This window comes from Sander vitreus, chromosome 10 (genome assembly GCF_031162955.1).
Source record: "Sander vitreus isolate 19-12246 chromosome 10, sanVit1, whole genome shotgun sequence".
Taxonomy (NCBI): Eukaryota; Metazoa; Chordata; class Actinopteri; order Perciformes; family Percidae; genus Sander; species Sander vitreus.
The window spans coordinates 15417236-15436166 of NC_135864.1; the positions used below are offsets into that span (position 1 = coordinate 15417236).

General features: G+C 41.2%; 1 protein-coding gene across 1 annotated transcript; it reads right to left on the minus strand.

The window, feature by feature from the left end:
* Window positions 1-1645: 1645 nt before the first annotated feature.
* Window positions 1646-15213, minus strand: LOC144524882 (sodium/potassium/calcium exchanger 3-like). Its single transcript, XM_078261397.1, has 17 exons — window positions 14796-15213; window positions 14468-14569; window positions 12598-12674; window positions 12413-12487; window positions 11827-11911; window positions 10844-10947; window positions 10611-10685; window positions 10231-10256; window positions 10042-10095; window positions 9815-9951; window positions 9350-9519; window positions 4887-5154; window positions 4505-4671; window positions 4293-4407; window positions 3582-3694; window positions 2300-2365; window positions 1646-2065 (listed from the first exon to the last, which is right to left on the minus strand). The coding sequence occupies exons 1-17, from the start codon at window positions 14902-14904 to the stop codon at window positions 1955-1957; spliced, it is 1854 nt and encodes a 617-aa protein (XP_078117523.1). The 5' UTR covers window positions 14905-15213; the 3' UTR covers window positions 1646-1954.
* Window positions 15214-18931: the final 3718 nt, after the last annotated feature.

The following is an 18931-nucleotide window of genomic DNA, read 5'->3' on the forward strand; positions in this document are numbered from 1 at the left end:
AATATAGTGTGCAGTAACTTCTAAATAATTTTGATTACTCACTGACGTCCAGTGATCACCGGTTAATGAGACAGCGTTTGCAGCACCTTGCAGCAGGGCTGCTTTCTCCGTGTCATACAGGCTGTGTATGGTGAAACTACTGTCCCCCTCGACGGCAATGAGACGGGTCAGAACATGCCAACCGTAGTACGTCTTGAGACCCGAGTCTTCTACGATGCTGACAGGTCTGCAGTTAGTTGCCACCCATTTCGCAAGAGCTGTAGTCATTTTTTGGGATTTGGTTTCATCCACAGGTCGGCAAGTAGCACTCTCAGCACTCTCCAAAATAGTGCTTTGACTGAGCCCACTAACCTGAGTCACGTTAATTAGCTCGTAGGTGGTAGCTCAAGCTTGACGTGCTTCGGCGATATTTTAATTTGGCTTTACACAATGTGCATATAGCTTTCGACTTGTCTACTGAGCCGTCCGGGAGTTTTGGAAAATTAAAAGCGCCATTTAGAATCGTGTTGCTGCTGTCTTTCTCCATCATGCCTGCAGCAGGAGGAAGTATCGCAGCTTGATGATAAGTAAAGGTGCGGTAAAGGGTCAAAATAGTAGCCTGTTAGGCACGACGCGAAGCTGAGTGAAGTGTAAAATAAATTAATAAATGCCGGCATGCGATTAATTAGTATAGTATATCCTAAAACAGTCTCAGTATAGTATGTCACAAAAAGACATAAAAACGTTATAGTATAGTATGTCATAAAAAGTAAAAAGTCATAGTAAAGTATGTCATGAAGTCATAAAAAAGTCATAGTGTCATAAAAGTCATAGCATAATATGTCATAAAAAGTCATAGTATAGTTTGTCATAAAAATGTTATAGCATAGTTTGTCATAAAAAAGTCATAGTAAAGTATGTCATGAAGTCAGAAAAGTCATAGTAAAGGTTGTCACAAAAAGTCATAGTATATGTCATAAAAAAGTCATGGTATAGTTTGTCATAAAAATGTTATAGCATAGTTTGCTGAAAAAAAAATTAAAAATGCAATATAGTATGTCATAAAAATGACAAAAAGGCATAGTATAGTATGACAAAACATTTATAAAAATGTCAGTTCATTACGTCATTGTATAGTACATAGTTCATTCTTAATATGTTGCTCTAATTCTTGTTACATTTATTACAGTAATTTGTGAAACAAGTGAAGAACGACAAAAGAGAAACCTCACAGAACAAAACATTTTATTGAACTTAACAACACACACTCAACGTCTCTCTCCAAACAGACATTCAAAAACACCTTGTAGCATACAGTCGCCTTATTCCAGCACAAAAACACCACCTCTGTGCTGAGAAGCTTGGAGGAAAGAGGGAGGGCGGCGGGGGGGGGGGGCCAAGACAACAAGGCCAAGACAACAGTGACTCAGTGCAATTAACTGCAGCGTGATGACCAGCCATGCTTTGCTGTTTACAACTACAGATACAAAGGCGTGATGAAAACTCGACATAAAAATGTACATAAAATAACTTCACACAATGAGAAGCAACTATATAAACTTACATGTGTAATCATCTGGTCATTGACATTACTCGTAGCAGTCATAAAGTATTAATAAGTAAATTAACCGACTTTAGGATTCCTTATACATTATTCTTTGTTTCAGAATACAAATTCAATACTTTGTAAATTTTTTGTGAAACATAGTGCATAATCACTTGGGTCTGATTTCACAAAATCTGGGCTGGAGGTACTCGGTACAAAACTATGTAAAATACTCGTTTATCAAAGGTAAACAACGTAGCTTTCAGGCAGCCAGTGTTGAAGTAACGCTGCTTAAACATGTACAGCCACCCTTAAAGTGAAATTAAAATTCATCTGTCTGTACATTTAATGAATAACGGCAGCACTGAATGTGGAAAACAAGTTGGACCATGACTCTGCGTGCACGTGTACAGGGAGTGTGACTGTCCTCTACAAACTCTCGAAGCCGATGGAGCAGAGGAGGAAGATGGCGTAGAGCAGTATGAGACAGAGTCCCAGTCTGCGGTCCAACCTCCAGCAGTTCAGATGGACACACAGGACCTGAGGAGGGATGGATGGAAAGAGAGAGCTTCATTTCCTGTTGCACTGCTCTAAATATAATTTCCTGAGTCTGGAAACAGAGACAAGGGCTCTCCTTGACAGGAAAAAGATGAGAGGAAAATCATTGGTAAAAAATAACAGGCAGCTGATGTTGGTGCAGACTCATGTTACAATCTAAGAAATACCTATATGAATTAACTGATTTTTTAACAATAATGATCAGATAGAACTCACAGTGAGTACGACTGAGGCCAACAGAAGAATCACTGAGTACACCAGGCCTCTGCTGTTAATTGTCACCTAAAAGCCAGAGATGACAAAGCATTAACATGTTGAAACCACACAATGATAAATTCCATGTCTTAACAAAGTTCATTCATGGTGTTGTACTATACTTAAATACAGTAATGTATTGTACATTCACGTATAAAGACTTCATTTCTTCTTTTAAATGCGGAACAATATTCAGACTTAAAGGGGCTGTCCTCCATATTCAGAACTTTAATACAGCCATAAACAATTATTTGCTATGTAAAGATATCGTGGAGCAATGGCGTCCTGGGCAGAGAATGAAGTCACACTCCCTCTGTGTGTTGTAATCCGAGCTTCTCCGTTCTCTGCGTGTGCACGTGAGTGCATGTACTGTAGATGCCATGTGTATGGGATGAGAAAGCGCCAGAATTTGACGAGTTGTAAGAGCCGTGTGGAGGCAATCCCAGACCACTTTTTTTTTGGAATATCGAGTACAGCCCCTTCAAAGGCATAATAGGAAGGTGTTATGCTAATAAAACATAGTATAGACTAATAAACAAATAATCCCTCTCAATCATCACTTGACCAACTAGAAGTGTGTGGTGGTGTCTGTATCTGCAGAGACCCTGCCCTCTGCCTGTATTTTCTCTTTTCTTCTTATCTTTTGGTGTGCATGTTTATGGGCGTCAACAAAGTGCCTTTGGGCCCCACGTGAGTGTATAACCCCAAGCCAATAACGCAGGTTGTGCAGCCAATCTCAGCCAACGCAGCTTTTCCCCTCAGCGTCTCATATCGACGCACAACTCTAACCTACACACACACACACACACACACACACACACACACACACACACACACAAAGACAGACAGACAGACAGACAGACAGGATGAAGCTCTGCTTTTACTTATAATCCGACAAGGTGTGTTGTGTGTGTTTATATGTGCTTTGGAACATAACAGCCGTGAAACAATCTGAAAACATATTTTTATTCCTCTGATTCACTGCTTTCTACGGCTCTCCCTCTCTTTATTCACTCTCTAGCTCGCTCGACCACCGCTGCGTTCTCTCTTTGGCTTTAGCGATACTCCCTTCGTATTCTACCTTCTACCTACAGAAGTATTTTAAAAGTATTTTTCAGGTGGATAGTCAAGAGGTGACAAGGGGGAGAGAGATGAGATAACCAAGGGGATATCGCTATGTTTTTAGGATCATGGGTCAAGCCAGCTGTACAAGATATCAGGTAGAGAAAACAGCTGGTGTTACCACTGATCCGTAGCTGACAACGAGAGTCCTCAGGGCCCAGGGGAAGCCCAGGCCCAGAAGCACATCAAAGATATTACTGCCAATGGAGTTGGAAACAGCCATATCGCCCATCCCTGCAACATTTGACATACACACAATGAAATTCAGGTGTAAATATGTAGTGGGAAGGCATTCAAATGACATTAGAAATTAGAGGTGTGAATCTTCACTGATCTCCCGAGTCGATTCGATTACGATTATCATGTCTTCGATTCGATATCTCGATGCGTCAAATACATTTTTCCATTAAAGCCATATAGGATATTTAATTCATAGCTTTTCAAGCTTCAAAAACAAAACATTCTGCAGTCCTCTAATACTAAATACATTGGATACATAAAACTACAGCACTGAGCACATGGCACTTCCTGAATGTGCAAAACATAACAGAATATGTAAACAGAAATGTTGTTAGGCCTACATTAAATTGTAAACAGAAATAATCAATTATGGCCCGGCTGATTATCGATGCAGCATTGTCCACGTCCACGATTCGAATTGATTATTTGATTAATTTCAACACCTCTATTAGAAATCCAGTCAAACCGTTTTTCAAGTCAGTTTTAATTTTTTGGTCAAGAATAAACCTGATTTAGTTTTGTAATATACTAAAATGTGCAAAGTTTAAATTATTCAACAATGTAAAACACACACGCACGCATGCACGCGCACCTTGTCGAGCAACGATGAGGCTGGCCATGCAGTCAGGGACACTGGTGCCGGCTGCCAGAAAAGTAATGCCCATGATGACTTCTGGGATTCCAAGTGTGTAGCTGATTATGGTCACCTAGACAGAAACACAGAGGGAAGATGCTGTATGTATTTATGTGTGTGTGTGCGTGTTTGTGTGTGTGCACGTGCAAGTGCATTAGTGTGTTTCGTACCATCCAGACCATGAGGTAGGAGAATAGGGCTATCCAGAGCGTGGAGGACAGGAAGGTGAGCAGGTACCAGCGCTCCCACCGCGGCAGGTTACAGTCGGGGATGGTGAAGTAAAGTAGGACGCTCACGGGCCAAGAGAGCAGCCACTTCAGACGCACACACCAACCATCTGAGGAAATTATGAAAACACACGTGCACGCGCACAGACACACACAGACACACACACACATTTCCCCACAGGGATCATTGTAGATTCATCTAAACTTCTAAATTATTAATGTGGTACGGCCTGTGAATCTTAGTGTCAGTTTGAACCTGAGAGATTTTCTAGCTTTAGATATATATTTGACACATGAAAAGATGCAAAGTGTGCATAACACTCACGTGGCAGGACGAAGGGTTTGAAAGGAGTGTTCTCCTCCTCTCCTTCCTCCTGCTCTTCATCCTCTTCCTCTTCCTCTTTAGGATGTGCTACCCCACCTGTCTCTCCCCCCGTCTCTTTACCCCTCTCCCTCTCTCCCTCCAGCGGCTGCTTGTCTCCCTCGGCCACCGTCCCGTTCTCCCTCCCCCACGACCCGTTAGCACCCAAGCCTTCCTCGCCCGAGGCTCCCCCCTCCTCTGGGCCACCCCGGGCCCGAATCAGCCTCTGCCTCTGTGGGTGGGGAGGGAGTGAGGGTGAAGTCAGAGAAAAGAAAGAAGGGAAAAAAGAAGGAAAGAAAATGACATGAGAAACTACTTCATCTGACTGTAGCTAACAATATGAGACCTGGCAGCCAGGCATGTCCTCACCAGAGGGGGATTTGGAAAGCATTGATCAGGGGCATGGTACAGAGCAGGGGCAGCAGTGGAAGTCACACTTTAATTTGGCACTGGAAATGGCAAGCACACATGCAGGAGAGCCGAGAGAGTGAGGAAGCAGATTTGAAGATTAAGTTACTGTCTGCTTGTGTCTGGGATAATATTATGATATACAGTGGTGTGAAAAAGTGTTTGCCCCCTTCCTCATTTCCTGTTCCTTTGCATGTTTGTCACACTTAAGTGTTTCGAACATCAAACCAATTTAAACAAAAGTCAAGGACAACACAAGTAAACACAAAATGCAATTTGTAAATGAAGGTGTTTATTATTAAAGGAGAAAAAAAAATCCAAACCATCATGGCCCTGTGTGAAAAAAGTGATTGCCCCCCTTGTTAAAACATACTATAACTGTGGTTGTCCACACCTGAGTTCAATTTCTCTAGCCACACCCAGGCCTGATTATTGCCACACCTGTTCACAATCAAGGCATCACTTAAATAGGAGCTGCTTGACACAGTAAGGTCCACCAGAAGATCCTTAAAAGCTACACATCGTGCCGAGACCCAAAGAAATTCAGGAACAATTGAGAAAGAAAGTAATTGAGATCTATCAGTCTGGAAAGGGTTATAAAGCCATTTCCAAAGCTTTGGGAATCCAGCGAACCACAGTGAGAGCCATTATCCACAAATGGCGAAGACATGGAACAGTGGTGAACCTTCCCAGGAGTGGCCGGCCGCCCAAAAATTACCCCCAAGAGCGCAGCGACGACTCATCCAAGAGGTCACAAAAGACCCCACAACAACGTCCAAAGAACTGCAGGCCTCACTTGCCTCAGTTAAGGTCAGCGTTCATGCCTCCACCATCAGGAAAAGACTGGGCAAAAATGGCCTGCATGGCAGAGTTCCAAGGAGAAAACCACTGCTGAGCAAAAAGAACATCAAAGCTTGTCTCAATTTCTCCAGAACACATCTTGATGATCCCCAAGACTTTTGGGACAACATTCTGTGGACCGATGAGACAAAAGTGGAACTCTTTGGAAGGTGTGTGTCCAAGTATATCTGGCGTAGAAGGAACACTGCATTTCATAAAAAGAACATTATACCAACTGTAAAATATGGTGGTGGTAGTGTGATGGTCTGGGGCTGTTTTGCTGCTTCAGGACCTGGAAGACTTGCCGTGATAAAAGGAACTATGAATTCTGCTGTCTACCAAGAGATCCTGAAGGAGAATGTCCCGACCATCTGTTCGTGTACTCAAGCTGAAACGAACTTGGGTTCTGCAGCAGGACAATGATCCTAAACACACCAGCAAGTCCACCACCGAATGGCTGAAGAAAAACTAAATGAAGACTTTGGAGTGGCCTAGCCAAAGTCCTGACCTGAATCCTATTGAGATGTTGTGGTATGACCTTTAAAAAGGCCGTTCATGCTCGAAAAACCCTCTAATGTAACTGAATTAGGACAATTCTGCAAAGATGAGTGGGCCAAAATTCCTCCAGGACGCTGTAAAAGCCTCATTGCACGTTATCGCAAACGCTTGGTTGCAGTTGTTGCTGCTAAGGGTGGCCCAACCAGTTATTAGGTTTAGGGGGGCAATCACTTTTTCACACAGGGCCATGATGGTTTGGATTTTTTTTCACCTTTAATAATTAACACCTTCATTTACAAATTGCATTTTGTGTTTACTTGTGTTGTCCTTGACTATTGTTTAAATTGGTTTGATGTTCCGAAACACTTAAGTGTGACAAACATGCAAAGGAACAGGAAATGAGGAAGGGGGGCAAACACTTTTTCACACCACTGTATAAGGTGTAATATACTATAAGGTGTGTGTGTGTGTGTGTGTGTGTGTGTGTGTGTGTGTGTGTGTTTGATATGCCATCAAAAATGTATTCCCCTAATCTTTTTTGTCTACCTGCAAAGCTCCTGTACAAACACTGCGCTGTGAGTAGTATCTTTGCTACTGATAAATCGTTAACAAGTTCAACAAATCAATATGGCAACTAAAAACATAATTATTACCAAAAACACTACCAGCAAACTTAAATGGACTTTTCTTCCAGTGCATATGGAGCTAAAGCTAAAAGATTTCTGGTAATGGCCGACTGTGGGAGGAATGAAAGAATATGACCTCTACGGTTCTGTACAGCAAAGTAAGCAACTACGAAGAAACAACTTTCTCACTGACGTTTTTCCAATAAATCCATATAATGCTGCACATTTTCTGCTATAGATACGCCATACCCTACGCTGTACCCTACGCCAGTCTTCGAACTATACTGTGGCCTTTGGTGTGTGCGCTTGCGACTTACAATGACTTAAAAAGATACATAACAGCTACAAGTACAAGTGTATGCACTATACAGGATTTACCCTATTATACTTTATCGACAGGAGTTGATAGGTCAAACAGCAAACAGCCACCCACAAATAGTCTATAAACAAAGCATCAGGCTGTCTTTGAGATTTCACATGAACAACGGTTAAAGTTACTCAGGCTATCGAAGAATACCATAATTCAGGAGGAATTATGGTATTATTATGGTATTATAATGGTAATTATAGTACGCAGACCGCAACAACTGTGATTGGTCCGCTTGGCCGTGACTTGGTAGCATCGCATAGCGTCGCATATCCCCCTACTCATTTCGTAGTGATGTGCGATACTGCAAAATTTAAATAAATACAGGGCCAGTATCACCGATACCGATACTTTTTAATAATTAAGGATTCATCATCGAATTGCTAAATTTGAATGAATTCTCATGACCTTTAAGTGTTTTTGTGATTTTTCCTTTGGATTATTAATAAGTTAAACCCAGGACAGAATTTTCATATGCTTGTGTAAATTTGTTGTGTTAACACTGTATCTTATAGCCCTTTTACAAATTATACAGCTTGCCGTTGTTTCATTTTTGGCCTGAAACTATAGCCACAGAGCGCTCCTCTTCCTCTCTGCCAGTCTTCTCCTCTGTCTCTGTCCTGCTTGTGTGTGTGTGCTGCTGGCCGCTGCCGGGCCTGGCTGATTGCTTGCTTGTTCGCTGAGTCATGTGACGGTACAACATGAAATCACAAGAGGGGGGAGGAGGAGCAAAGTGTGCCTTTTCCGCGCTGTGACAGGAGCGGCATTTGAAAGCAACGGCACTTACACAGACACAGACAGCCAGGTCGCCTTTTTGATGAAACTGCAGCAGTGCATTATACTGGTATCAATACCAACGTTGGTATCGATATTATCAATATTTGGATCGATCTGCCCACCACTAATTCCCAGGTTCTCCTTCTCCGTGAACAACATGTATTTAATGAGAGGGTTAACTTTTCCTGCTATGGCTTTCCAACCGTGGTCAGAAAGCACAGGAGAGACACTTTGTTTCTCCATCTCCACTGCCGGAGTCTGTACTCGTTCCGAAGCTAATCCCCGTCACTCTCTCACTCGCTCTACCACACACTCCCCAGGCGCACACACATACCGGCTCTGCTATTCTTTTAAAGAGATACGCTAGAACGACGCAGGCACACCAGCGCAGAAGTATAAATCCTCACAACAGCGTAGGCTACTTACCTAGGCTACGTTGTAGGTTCTGCGTGGAGCCTACGTACAACCATAAATCCGCCTTAAATCTGAAACACACATTTCTCCATGTATACATATACATTAAAAAAACTGCTTTTTTGGCAGTTATGTTACAACTTGTGACGCTACAGTGACATCCATATGTTTTAATGGTGCAACACAATTCAATAAAAAAAAAACTAGCGAGTAGATACTAAGAACTTAAGGAGGACTTTACAACACAAACCTTAGAACGGCTTTACAAATAGCTGGTGCAACCCAGTTCAGGTACACAAGTGCACACGAGTGCAGTGATCCTTCATTATATTTATGGTACGGTTTGACCAATATGACCATGTTAATTTGACAGTGACATATTGCTTCTTCTTTTTTTAAATGATGCACACACACAAATTTAAATACCCACCAATCTAGCCGAAAAAACCCGGTGGAACTTGGACGTTATGTGCAGGGTGCGAGCGCGTGTGGTGTACCTCGTTGATGACCATGCGTCCTGCCATGCGCAGGCGGGTGAATGGGGGGAAATGCGGGGTAATGAGAAGGCGGAGGCTTGCCTCTGAGAAGGAGAGCTGGTGGGGGTGCAGGTTCAGCAGCTCATCCACCATCACCACCCCTGAGTCCTGGCCGGCCACCGCACATGAATCTGGGAAACGTGCAGGGAGATGGATGGAGGTTGGCAGGAGATATCAGTGGATAGCAGAGGATAGCTTAATAAGATAAACGATAGACAGCAGACAAACAGGAAAACAAAATAGAAGTGGAGAACAAATCTAAGCGGTCTTGTTCTATTTCAGCCTGCTGGAATTCCACAGGGTTTGACAGGCAGCCTTAACTGTGTCACTAGGTCTGTTGAACGCTGCTCTGAGAGAGAGACTGAGGGAAACTTTTTTTATGTTTTGGATGTACACATGCACGCATGCAAACATGAGCTGCTGCACCTGGCTTCAGCGGCACCATGTCGTTGTCACAGTCTCCAACGTTTCCGACAGCAGTCGTCCGTCGCAGGCGGCTCAGACATGGCTGACCTGCCCTGCTGCAGTGTCTCTCTGCCAGGCTGCGCAGAGATCTGTTGAACCTACACACACACACAAAGATGTAGAGTGCGTGGTGGCTTGATACCAACAGGATAGAAATGTGAGAGGGGGGGGGGGGGAAAGACACTCACTTCATGATGATTATGTAGATTCCGTACATAGAGATCAGGATGATGGTCTCCCACCTTAAAACATGCACACAAACACCAACACAGATTCATTAATACCACATTCATCACAATGACAGCCAGCTATCCTGCAACCTGATATTCAAACAACATAGGCTGCTAAATTATAATAGAGTTTAATTACACTCTTACCACACGACTTTTTCATCATAGATCACCTGCAAATACGATGAAAATATACTTTAATTACACCATAAAAAATAAATCTTTTTATATGTCTTATCAAAGGAACATAAAAAGAATTGATTAGCTAATATTGGCCAATATATTGACTCCTATTAGCTCGTCACATCTTGGTTACAATTCTAAAAACCAAACACATTTAAGGGATGCTATTGAAAACATGTTATGTTCTAATAATAGTAATTAATGACTGATAGGATAATGAATTAATATTGGCCTCAGAAATCCAGTATTGTCAAACAATAATATTATATGACGTGAGTATTTTCTCTCTACTGGTAGCTATATATACTGTCGTTTCTGGAGGAATTAAATGGGGAGTTTCTCACCAGGATAAGCACCAGTATGGACAGGATGTAGAAGGCAGCATCACGAAACAAAGGCCACCAGCTCAGAGAGATGGTCTGGAAAGAGAAGACACACAGTAAAGTCAAGCAAATGTTGTAAGATGTAATCATGTGAAAAAAAACTAAAATACAAAATATCTGTTTGCTTTTATGTTTAATGAGTTTTATTAGCTCAGAAAAGGTGAGATCAGTTCTCATTTTAGCTTAAGATGGACCTGTCCAGAGAAGATGCCGCAGAGGCCGATGATGACCAGGATGTTAAAGACAGCTGATCCCACAATAGTTCCCACGCCCACGTCTCCTTTTGTGATAAACACCCCTAAAAACACAGAACAGGAAAGCGCAAGCCATAAATCATCAGCAAAAACTAAAGTAATGTGGCAATCTGTAAGAAATGATGGATTGTATCTCTCTCCCATACATAAATGTGTAAAAAGTTAGGCATAATAGCTCTCTCCTCTAAACAGAAATATTACATATATACATAACCAAGGGGGCTGGGCAGATATCTTTTATCTTATGCTACTTATTTAAGTCACTTTAATACATGTAAAGGCCAGCCTATTTTTCATTTGAGAATAAAATAGATTATTTCAGTGGCAATATGTATGCAATATGAGAAAATGTCCTTTAGCCACATGGATTTAGAAGCAAAGTTTTCATTCTTACAAATCAAAACAATACATCTGCTTCAATTGTATTAAACTGTATGTTATGCCTTCTAAAAAAGTAGCAGTATCCAGGATAATCCCTATTATTACCACGACATGTGTACGATGGTTTCTGTATCTGTTTTATCTCTGCGCCAAAGTTTCCAAACACTGTGAACAATGTCCTTATTTTGTAAAGATTTCACCATGGAAACTGTAATCTTATCGATGCCAATGCCTGGATCTTTTCTACCCAAAGTGTATTTTTTCATCAATGTCCATATTTACTGAAACCCTAATGATCTGTGGGGGAAAAAACACTTAATAAATTTGCAGGTAAGCTGGTAAACCATCAAGCATAAATGAAATGTGCTCTTCTCGCCGTCTTTGTCTACTCAACGCTTGAAATCAGTGCCGACATGAACTTGACTCCCCTCAGTCCTGATCAGGTGAAGATGTCTATGATTGCAGGTAATTGGAGCACTAATGGGGCAATCATTGGGCTAATGCCTGAGAGTGAGAAATCGATTATACGAACGCCTACTGACCAATCAGAGAGGTGAAGAGCTCGGGGGCGGAGCTCCCGGCTGCCATGAAGGTTGCCCCGGCAACATCCTGACTGAGCTGAAGGTTCTGGTGGACAGAGGAAGACAAGTTTAATGATTGAAGGATGAGGCTGTTGATCCACAATTGACAAGTTTCCCCAGCAAATGCACTTGTACTCATGTTTGAGTAATGTTTGCTAAAAACTACAGCAAACATTAAAACTACAGATATATATATATATATACATATATGTAATCTTTCAATTAAAACAAATGTGCTTGGGGCTGGGTGACACAGGTGGGGAAGACATAAGTTTTGATATCTGGACTAATGCAGCATTTGTGCATGAGTTCTCGTGGGAAATATAGACAGAAAAATAACTCCATCCTTATCCTTTGAAGGTTTGGATGAAAATAAAATAAACAAATGCTTTGTAAAAATCCCAGGTAACACCTGAAAAACACAAAGACAACATCAACAATCTAACTGTAGACTCTAAACTAAACTAACTCTTTCTTGTTAAAAAAAAACTCTACTATATGTCCTACATGATTTTATTTATATATTACATATGTCTTTAGTTCATACCTCTGATACTTTTTCCAGTGATGGCACAAAGTAAATATCACACACGATGGCTAGTGCATGAAACATGTAGATCGCCTGTGAAATAGAGGAGACACATTATTGGCCATATGGCTTATATAAGCATTTCGGTTTGTGAGTTTAATGCAACAAAATGAAGCATCCATTTAGGAAGAGCCGATACTCACACAGAGAACATGAAGGACTACCGCTCCCTGTCTCTTCTGCTCCAGAGTGAAGAGGTCTTCAGGAAAATCACTGACAGCTGGAGAAGAGATGGACAGAGAGTAATCTAATGATGTGTAAAATGGGGGAACTTCCTGAACTAGAGCTGAAACAATTAGTGGATGGATTGATTAGTTGATCCACAGAAGAATCAGTCAACAAGTATTCTTAAAATCAACGAATCGTTATTTCAACAGCCCAAGTTCCCGCCTCTCAAATTAGAAGAGCTGTTGTTAATCTTTCTCTCCATTGACTCCCTGTCACTTTTAGGATTGATTTTATTGATTGACTTTTGAAATGGTCATGCACCTCTGTATTTAAAGGAGTTGTTGTGCCCTTTGACCTCTAAGAGGAGCCTCAGCAGGGATTTTTGGCTGTTGGGTCCAGGCTGAAAACTAAAGATGATCATGGTTTTGCTATTCTTTGTCTTATGTGATTGTAAACTGAATATCTTGGGGTTTTGGACTGTTGGTCAGACAAAACAAGCAATTGGATGACATTGCCTCATGTTTTAGGAAATTTAATGGAGAAAAAATAATCAGTAGATTAATTAATAATCAATGAAAATAATCGTAATTTGCAGATCTTCCCTGAACCTCCAGTCACTTTTGTGATGACTTTTTGTGAATGTGTGGGTGTGTGTATGACTTTGTTGGATGTGTGTCCGGTTGTATCCCCTAGCAACAAGGGCTGAGACAGCTCAACGTTAAAATGTTTGCCACACGACACCAGTTAAATTGCATTATAATTGAGTTTTCAGCCCTTTTTTTAATGGTTCATCTTGAGACTTCACACTGTCACTCATGTCATCTGCACCCAAGTTTCCAACGCTTTCAATAAAGCCAGCAATTCCTATGAAGTCAACCTTTAGAGGCATCAAATTTGGCTGAGTTAGACGACACATCGCTACCACCCTCTTTCAAACTGTAAGGTTGCTGTAGTGTTTTGCTAGACTGCAACGTCTTGCACATAAGCTCGAACTAATGCCACGACTCACTGCACCATAAAGAAGCTTTTATTATGAGGCAGCTCAAAATAACAAATGAAGAAACCTCTCAAGTGACTTTCTGATTTATTTGTGAGTCAGGATTCATAAAACCTCCATTGAAGAGAAAGGTAACAAACGTGGGAAACAAGTGTGACTAAAGTGTCTGAGATCTTGCACAGAGGCAACATTGTGCAGTTAGTTAGCAGCTAACATGCATCACATGTTGGGATAGAGACACATATATGGTGTGTGATATTATGACAACCTGTCACATGATTTTGTTTAGACACGGATCAAACCGTATATTTTTATCACCAAGAACAAGATGGTGCTCTTGAAAATAGCAATTTGTTAATAGGAAGAACATGTCTTTGAGGCCTTGAAGTTAATCTGTACTGTTTCCCCCCCAAGGCAGTTTTTCTAGCTCAATATATTCTCTGTAATTGGATACAAAATCTCTTCATCTCACATCAGACTGTAAGATGCCGTCACTGCTTCTCTCTTAGTCTTTCAAAACAGCCAATTGGATCCAAGCACACACACAAGCGAAGAGAGAACTGATGATGAGAGGCTACTAATCAGCAGGTCATGGCAGGCACTTTGAACAGCTCCAGATGTACAAGCTAACCAACTACAAATTCAGCATTCAGTTTCCTAGCAACTGGGTCCCCTCAAAGGCCTAACTGTTTAAACATCTAGATGTGCAGAGTTTGAAGAAATGAGGGATGAGGTGGAGGGAGAGGTAGATCGATGCACACACACACACACACACACACACACACACACACACACACACACACACACACACACACACGCACACACACGCACACACAAAGATGTCTCACCGGATCTAGAAATACTGTCATTTTCATTGTTGTCTTTTTCTTGCTGCATGAGCTCTTTCTTGGACAAGGAGATGTCATGATCCACAGTGGGTGCATTGGAGCCTAAAAAGGATTGACATATAAATACATACAAATACAGTAAATGTACCCAACTTGTATTTATTTTTGTCTACTGTGCTGCTAAAAACACTCGTTTAAGGTTATAATTATCTGTATTATTACTGCAATCTAACATTTAAATAATGTGAATTGCATGGTCATAGACAACACACGGATGTGCTTATGATTAAATCATCACATTCGTATGTGTAGTTTCCTTGAAAAGCACCTGTAACATCGTTGAAGTTAAAGATCCAGGCGGCTGCGAGCAGACCGACTGCACAGACGCAGAACCGGGGGAGGAGACGCGTCTGCCTCGGTCTCCTCGGCGCCTTCATCCCGCCAGCCGCCGCCGCTCGCCGGCTCTCCGCTCAGAACATGTCCCTGCTGCCGACGACGCCGCCACTCCTCCTCACACAGCCGGTGCGGTCCCCGTTATACAGACTGGATAAAAACTGGCCTTTGGCTCTCTTTTTCCGATTTATCGTCTTTCAGCTATTTAGCTTTGGGCTCCATCCACGACACAGGAGGATGCTTGATAGGTTTGGCCTGTCATTAGCATCTCAGCACGAGTCAGTCCCCACGCAGCATCCGCGAGCTCAAACTCCAGCACACACAAAATGAATCATCAACCAGCTATGATATAAAAAAACATCCCTCGATTCAGACCGTCCTCTCGTCCCTCCTGTCCTACATTTGATCCCCCACTTTATGATTTTCCGTATGGGAGGGGGTGTTTCCTATGTCACAGACAAGACCACCAGGGAGCGCCTTCAGCTGGGAGGGGCGACTGGAAGGCATAGATACACTTACTGGAGCACGGAATTCAAAATGTGAAAAGTAATTATTTATTAATGAATGTTTTAGTGTAACTGGGATACTAACCTGATAATAATAAACAAACGGTCTTATGGCAGACTGGACTACTACTCTCATCAAGAACTCATCTCTTTGGTTCACATGTATTCCAGCGTATCCTCATACCATACTCACATGGCCATATGTATGAATGAGTTATTGGCTGCTGTAACCCTTTCCCCATACTGACCATAAAGAGATCCCTTCGTAAAACTACTTTAAAGTAAGTAAAATCCAAATTACAAAATACAGCCAAAGTACAAAATTCCCTTTGTATTTCAACGAAAGAAACAATTACAGCAAACAAAAACGTTTACAATGTACATAAGAGCAGGTGAGTACGGTTTTAAGTCGATGTGTAGTGGCCAGGAGGACTAAGAAAATATGAACTATTAAATGATTTTTTTATATAAACATTGGTTTGAGCAAGACATGTTTCAATAAAAACAAAATATTTCATACATCTTCTAAATCAGTGCACAAACTCCTAATAAATATGCAAAACGATTTATATTCCACTGCACATTGCATGTAGGCTAGTATTTTTGCAAAAAATAAATTATTTAAAATAACATTAGCCCTATGATCTGCTTAGTAGAAAACATATTCAGCTACAAAAAAACAACAACAATAAGCCAAAAATAGTTAACATGTTTATAAGCGGGAGTGTTTAAATCAAATAGGAGGTAAAGCCCCATATTGCACACTACAGTAGGGCTGTAACATCAGGTGTGCACCACTCCACAAGGTGTTGATGGAAAAAAAGTTTCCTGTACAGCTTCCTGAAGCCACAAAGGCCAAAACGGTGAGAATGACAAACAGCAGAAAGAGTCTTACTGTCTGGACGGCTGTCTCCAAGACACCTGCACACCTTAGACAATGGAGAAACCAGAGGGACGATTATGAATGAGGTAACGAAATATGATTCAGAGCCATTTTATGATGCAAAGCTTAAGTACCTTTTGGTCTGAAGATCTACTGTGACACTTTGAGGCTTCGGCAGCTCCTCCACCTCAGGTTCTTCCTGCACATACAGTACCAGACATCACTAATCCCCTCATTTCTACAGCCACAGTCTTTGGATTTACAGTGGCACGCTCTAGTGGTCACTTGTGGAAGTACAGAATAATCAAACTCTTAATCTACACCCAGTTGCCACTTTATAGGACTTATTGCAAGACTGCATTAGTTTTATCCAGGTGAACAAAATAAAGTGGCAACTGAGTGATTTTTACAATCTCTCAAGTTTAAAAGTCTATACACAGGAGGGAGAGGTCATACATGTCTAAGATCCGTGGAGTCTGACGTGTTGATTTCCACTTCAGCTGAAGAGGCCAGCAGATTCATTTCCTCTGCGAAGGACAGAGGGGGACTGAGCGATCCTTCCTTTTCTGCCATCAGGTCATTCACAAAAGCGCTAGAATCAAACAGCAGACACACAGTAAAGTATGACTGCAAACAGACGACTCAGTGTACTTCATGATATATTTAGAGCAAGAGGATATAATGTGTCAGAGTTACAATGAGGCCTCATCCCGTCTGTTCTCCAACTGCTCACTCAGCTTCTGATTTGTCAGCCTGAGATCCTGGAGCAAAGAAACATGATCAGACACACTTCAACAGCTCATTCCGATAAGACTTAATCTGAAAGCGGTCGGTAGCTGAGTGAATACTTTTCCTTCTACTTTCTTAACTGAATAGAAATGGTTGAGAACATCTTTACCTTTATGATGTTGGAGCACTCTTCTATTGCCTCCTCCGAGTGCTCTAACTGCAAGTTTTTCTAAAACAAACACACACATGAAGAAATGTGATGTTCAAATAATTAAAAAGACAAAGAACTGTCAAGATATTCATGTTGACATCCTAAGCGAAAGATCAATCTTTATGAGAAAATCTTTGACTTTTTGGTCAGTCTAGTGCTGTTGTCTGTGTTCCTACCTGATGAATGACCTCATCCCTTTTAAGCAGCTCTAACTGAGCCTCTCCCATGCTACGCTGAAGAAACACACAACATAACAAATCAGAAGCGGTTTGACAATGTAACATGACTAATGCAAACACCGGTAGAAAGAATGGAGAGAAAGAAATAATCAAACATCTCCAAGTTGAATCCATAGTGTTACCTCCAGAGTTTGAAGTGAAACCTTGAACCTGCTCAAGCCAATCTTGTCCTGGTCTCTCTCTTGCTGGAAGCTCTTGAGCTGAAAAAGTCAGAATTAAAAAGTAATTTAAATGTGCCAAGTGTTTTGAAATGTCTGTACCTCTTCTAACTGTAGTATATGATGACAGATCATAGTGCTATGTGAAAAGTAACAGATATCATACCTCTGTAGTTAGCTTCTTATTCTGCTCCTTTATCGTGGTGTTTTCCTTCTCCTGCATAAAAACACAACAACATGAAGGGTTACCTGGATATATATGTAAAAAAAAAAAAAGCATAACATTTGCATTGAATGTAATTAAGTCTCAAAAATAGCCTGGAATTGTTTATAACATAGTAGGCGTAAGACTTTGGAAGAAAAAATAACATATACCATTGATGCCAAACCTCCACAGGATGGCTGTTAAAGTGCTGTATAGTAATAAAACCCTAGCTGGTATTACCCTATTTTATGATTATAGATCAACACACTTGCAATCCATTATTTTTTTATTAAATGCATAGTAAAAATTACAAAAATCTCATTGATGAAATTTTAAAGAGGAATTATCATTTTTCTTGTCAAAGGTTGTCTAAAAAAGTAAAATCCTTGACATATACTTCTGAGGTTTACAAGTGAGATGCCACTGCAGTGAGGGCGGGCCTGAATACATCGACCTACGACCTGGATTAGACTACAGTAAAAGACACAATTGAAGCATACGAGATATGAGGAAGCAAACTATGAGAATACAGTGGTTTCTAAAAGATTACACAAATCATTTGAATGTTAATTTAAGTTAGTAGCAGCTCAGAGCTCTGCCTGAAGCAACACTGGAATAGAGCTGGGCCGTTTATCACTGCAATGTAAGACTAGATATCATCAAGGATTTTGCTTTGCCTTCTTATACTTCTGGTTACCCACCAATTTCTGAATCTTTTGTTCACTGCATCTCTTTGCATTGAGGTCATCGGACAGGAGGGAACTGCAAGGCTCTGCTTCAACCTGCTGTGCTTCACTGATGTTCTTCTCCAGGCTGCTGATGCACAAACACATCTACCTGCTGCTGACCGTTTTTTCACCATAATGTTAAAGCACTAGTTCAAAAGCACTAAGTAACAAAGATAACAGGGGTGGCGCGACAAAAACATTGAAAAAATAAAGATAAAACAGATATAAAATAAAAGCCATGTCAAAGGCAGCAGGAAAATCAAACAGATCATTAATATGCTAAAAGATAATTGCAGTGTTAAGTTTGATAGTCATACGCCTCAGGGACCCTTCTGCTACTGAGTAGGGACAAATGTGTGTGACTAGTTACGCTTTCACTTGTTTTCTGAGGTTGGCGTTCTCTGAGCGCAGC

Coding starts and splice junctions, on each gene's coding strand:
- LOC144524882 (XM_078261397.1), bottom strand. CDS start 14,904: ATGAAGGCGCCGAGGAGACCGAGGCAGACGCGTCTCCTCCCCCGGTTC. Junction 12,488..12,597: donor TAGTCCTTCATGTTCTCTGT/GTGAGTATCGGC, acceptor TCTATTTCACAG/GCGATCTACATGTTTCATGC. Junction 2,066..2,299: donor TGGCCTCAGTCGTACTCACT/GTGAGTTCTATC, acceptor ATCCCTCCTCAG/GTCCTGTGTGTCCATCTGAA.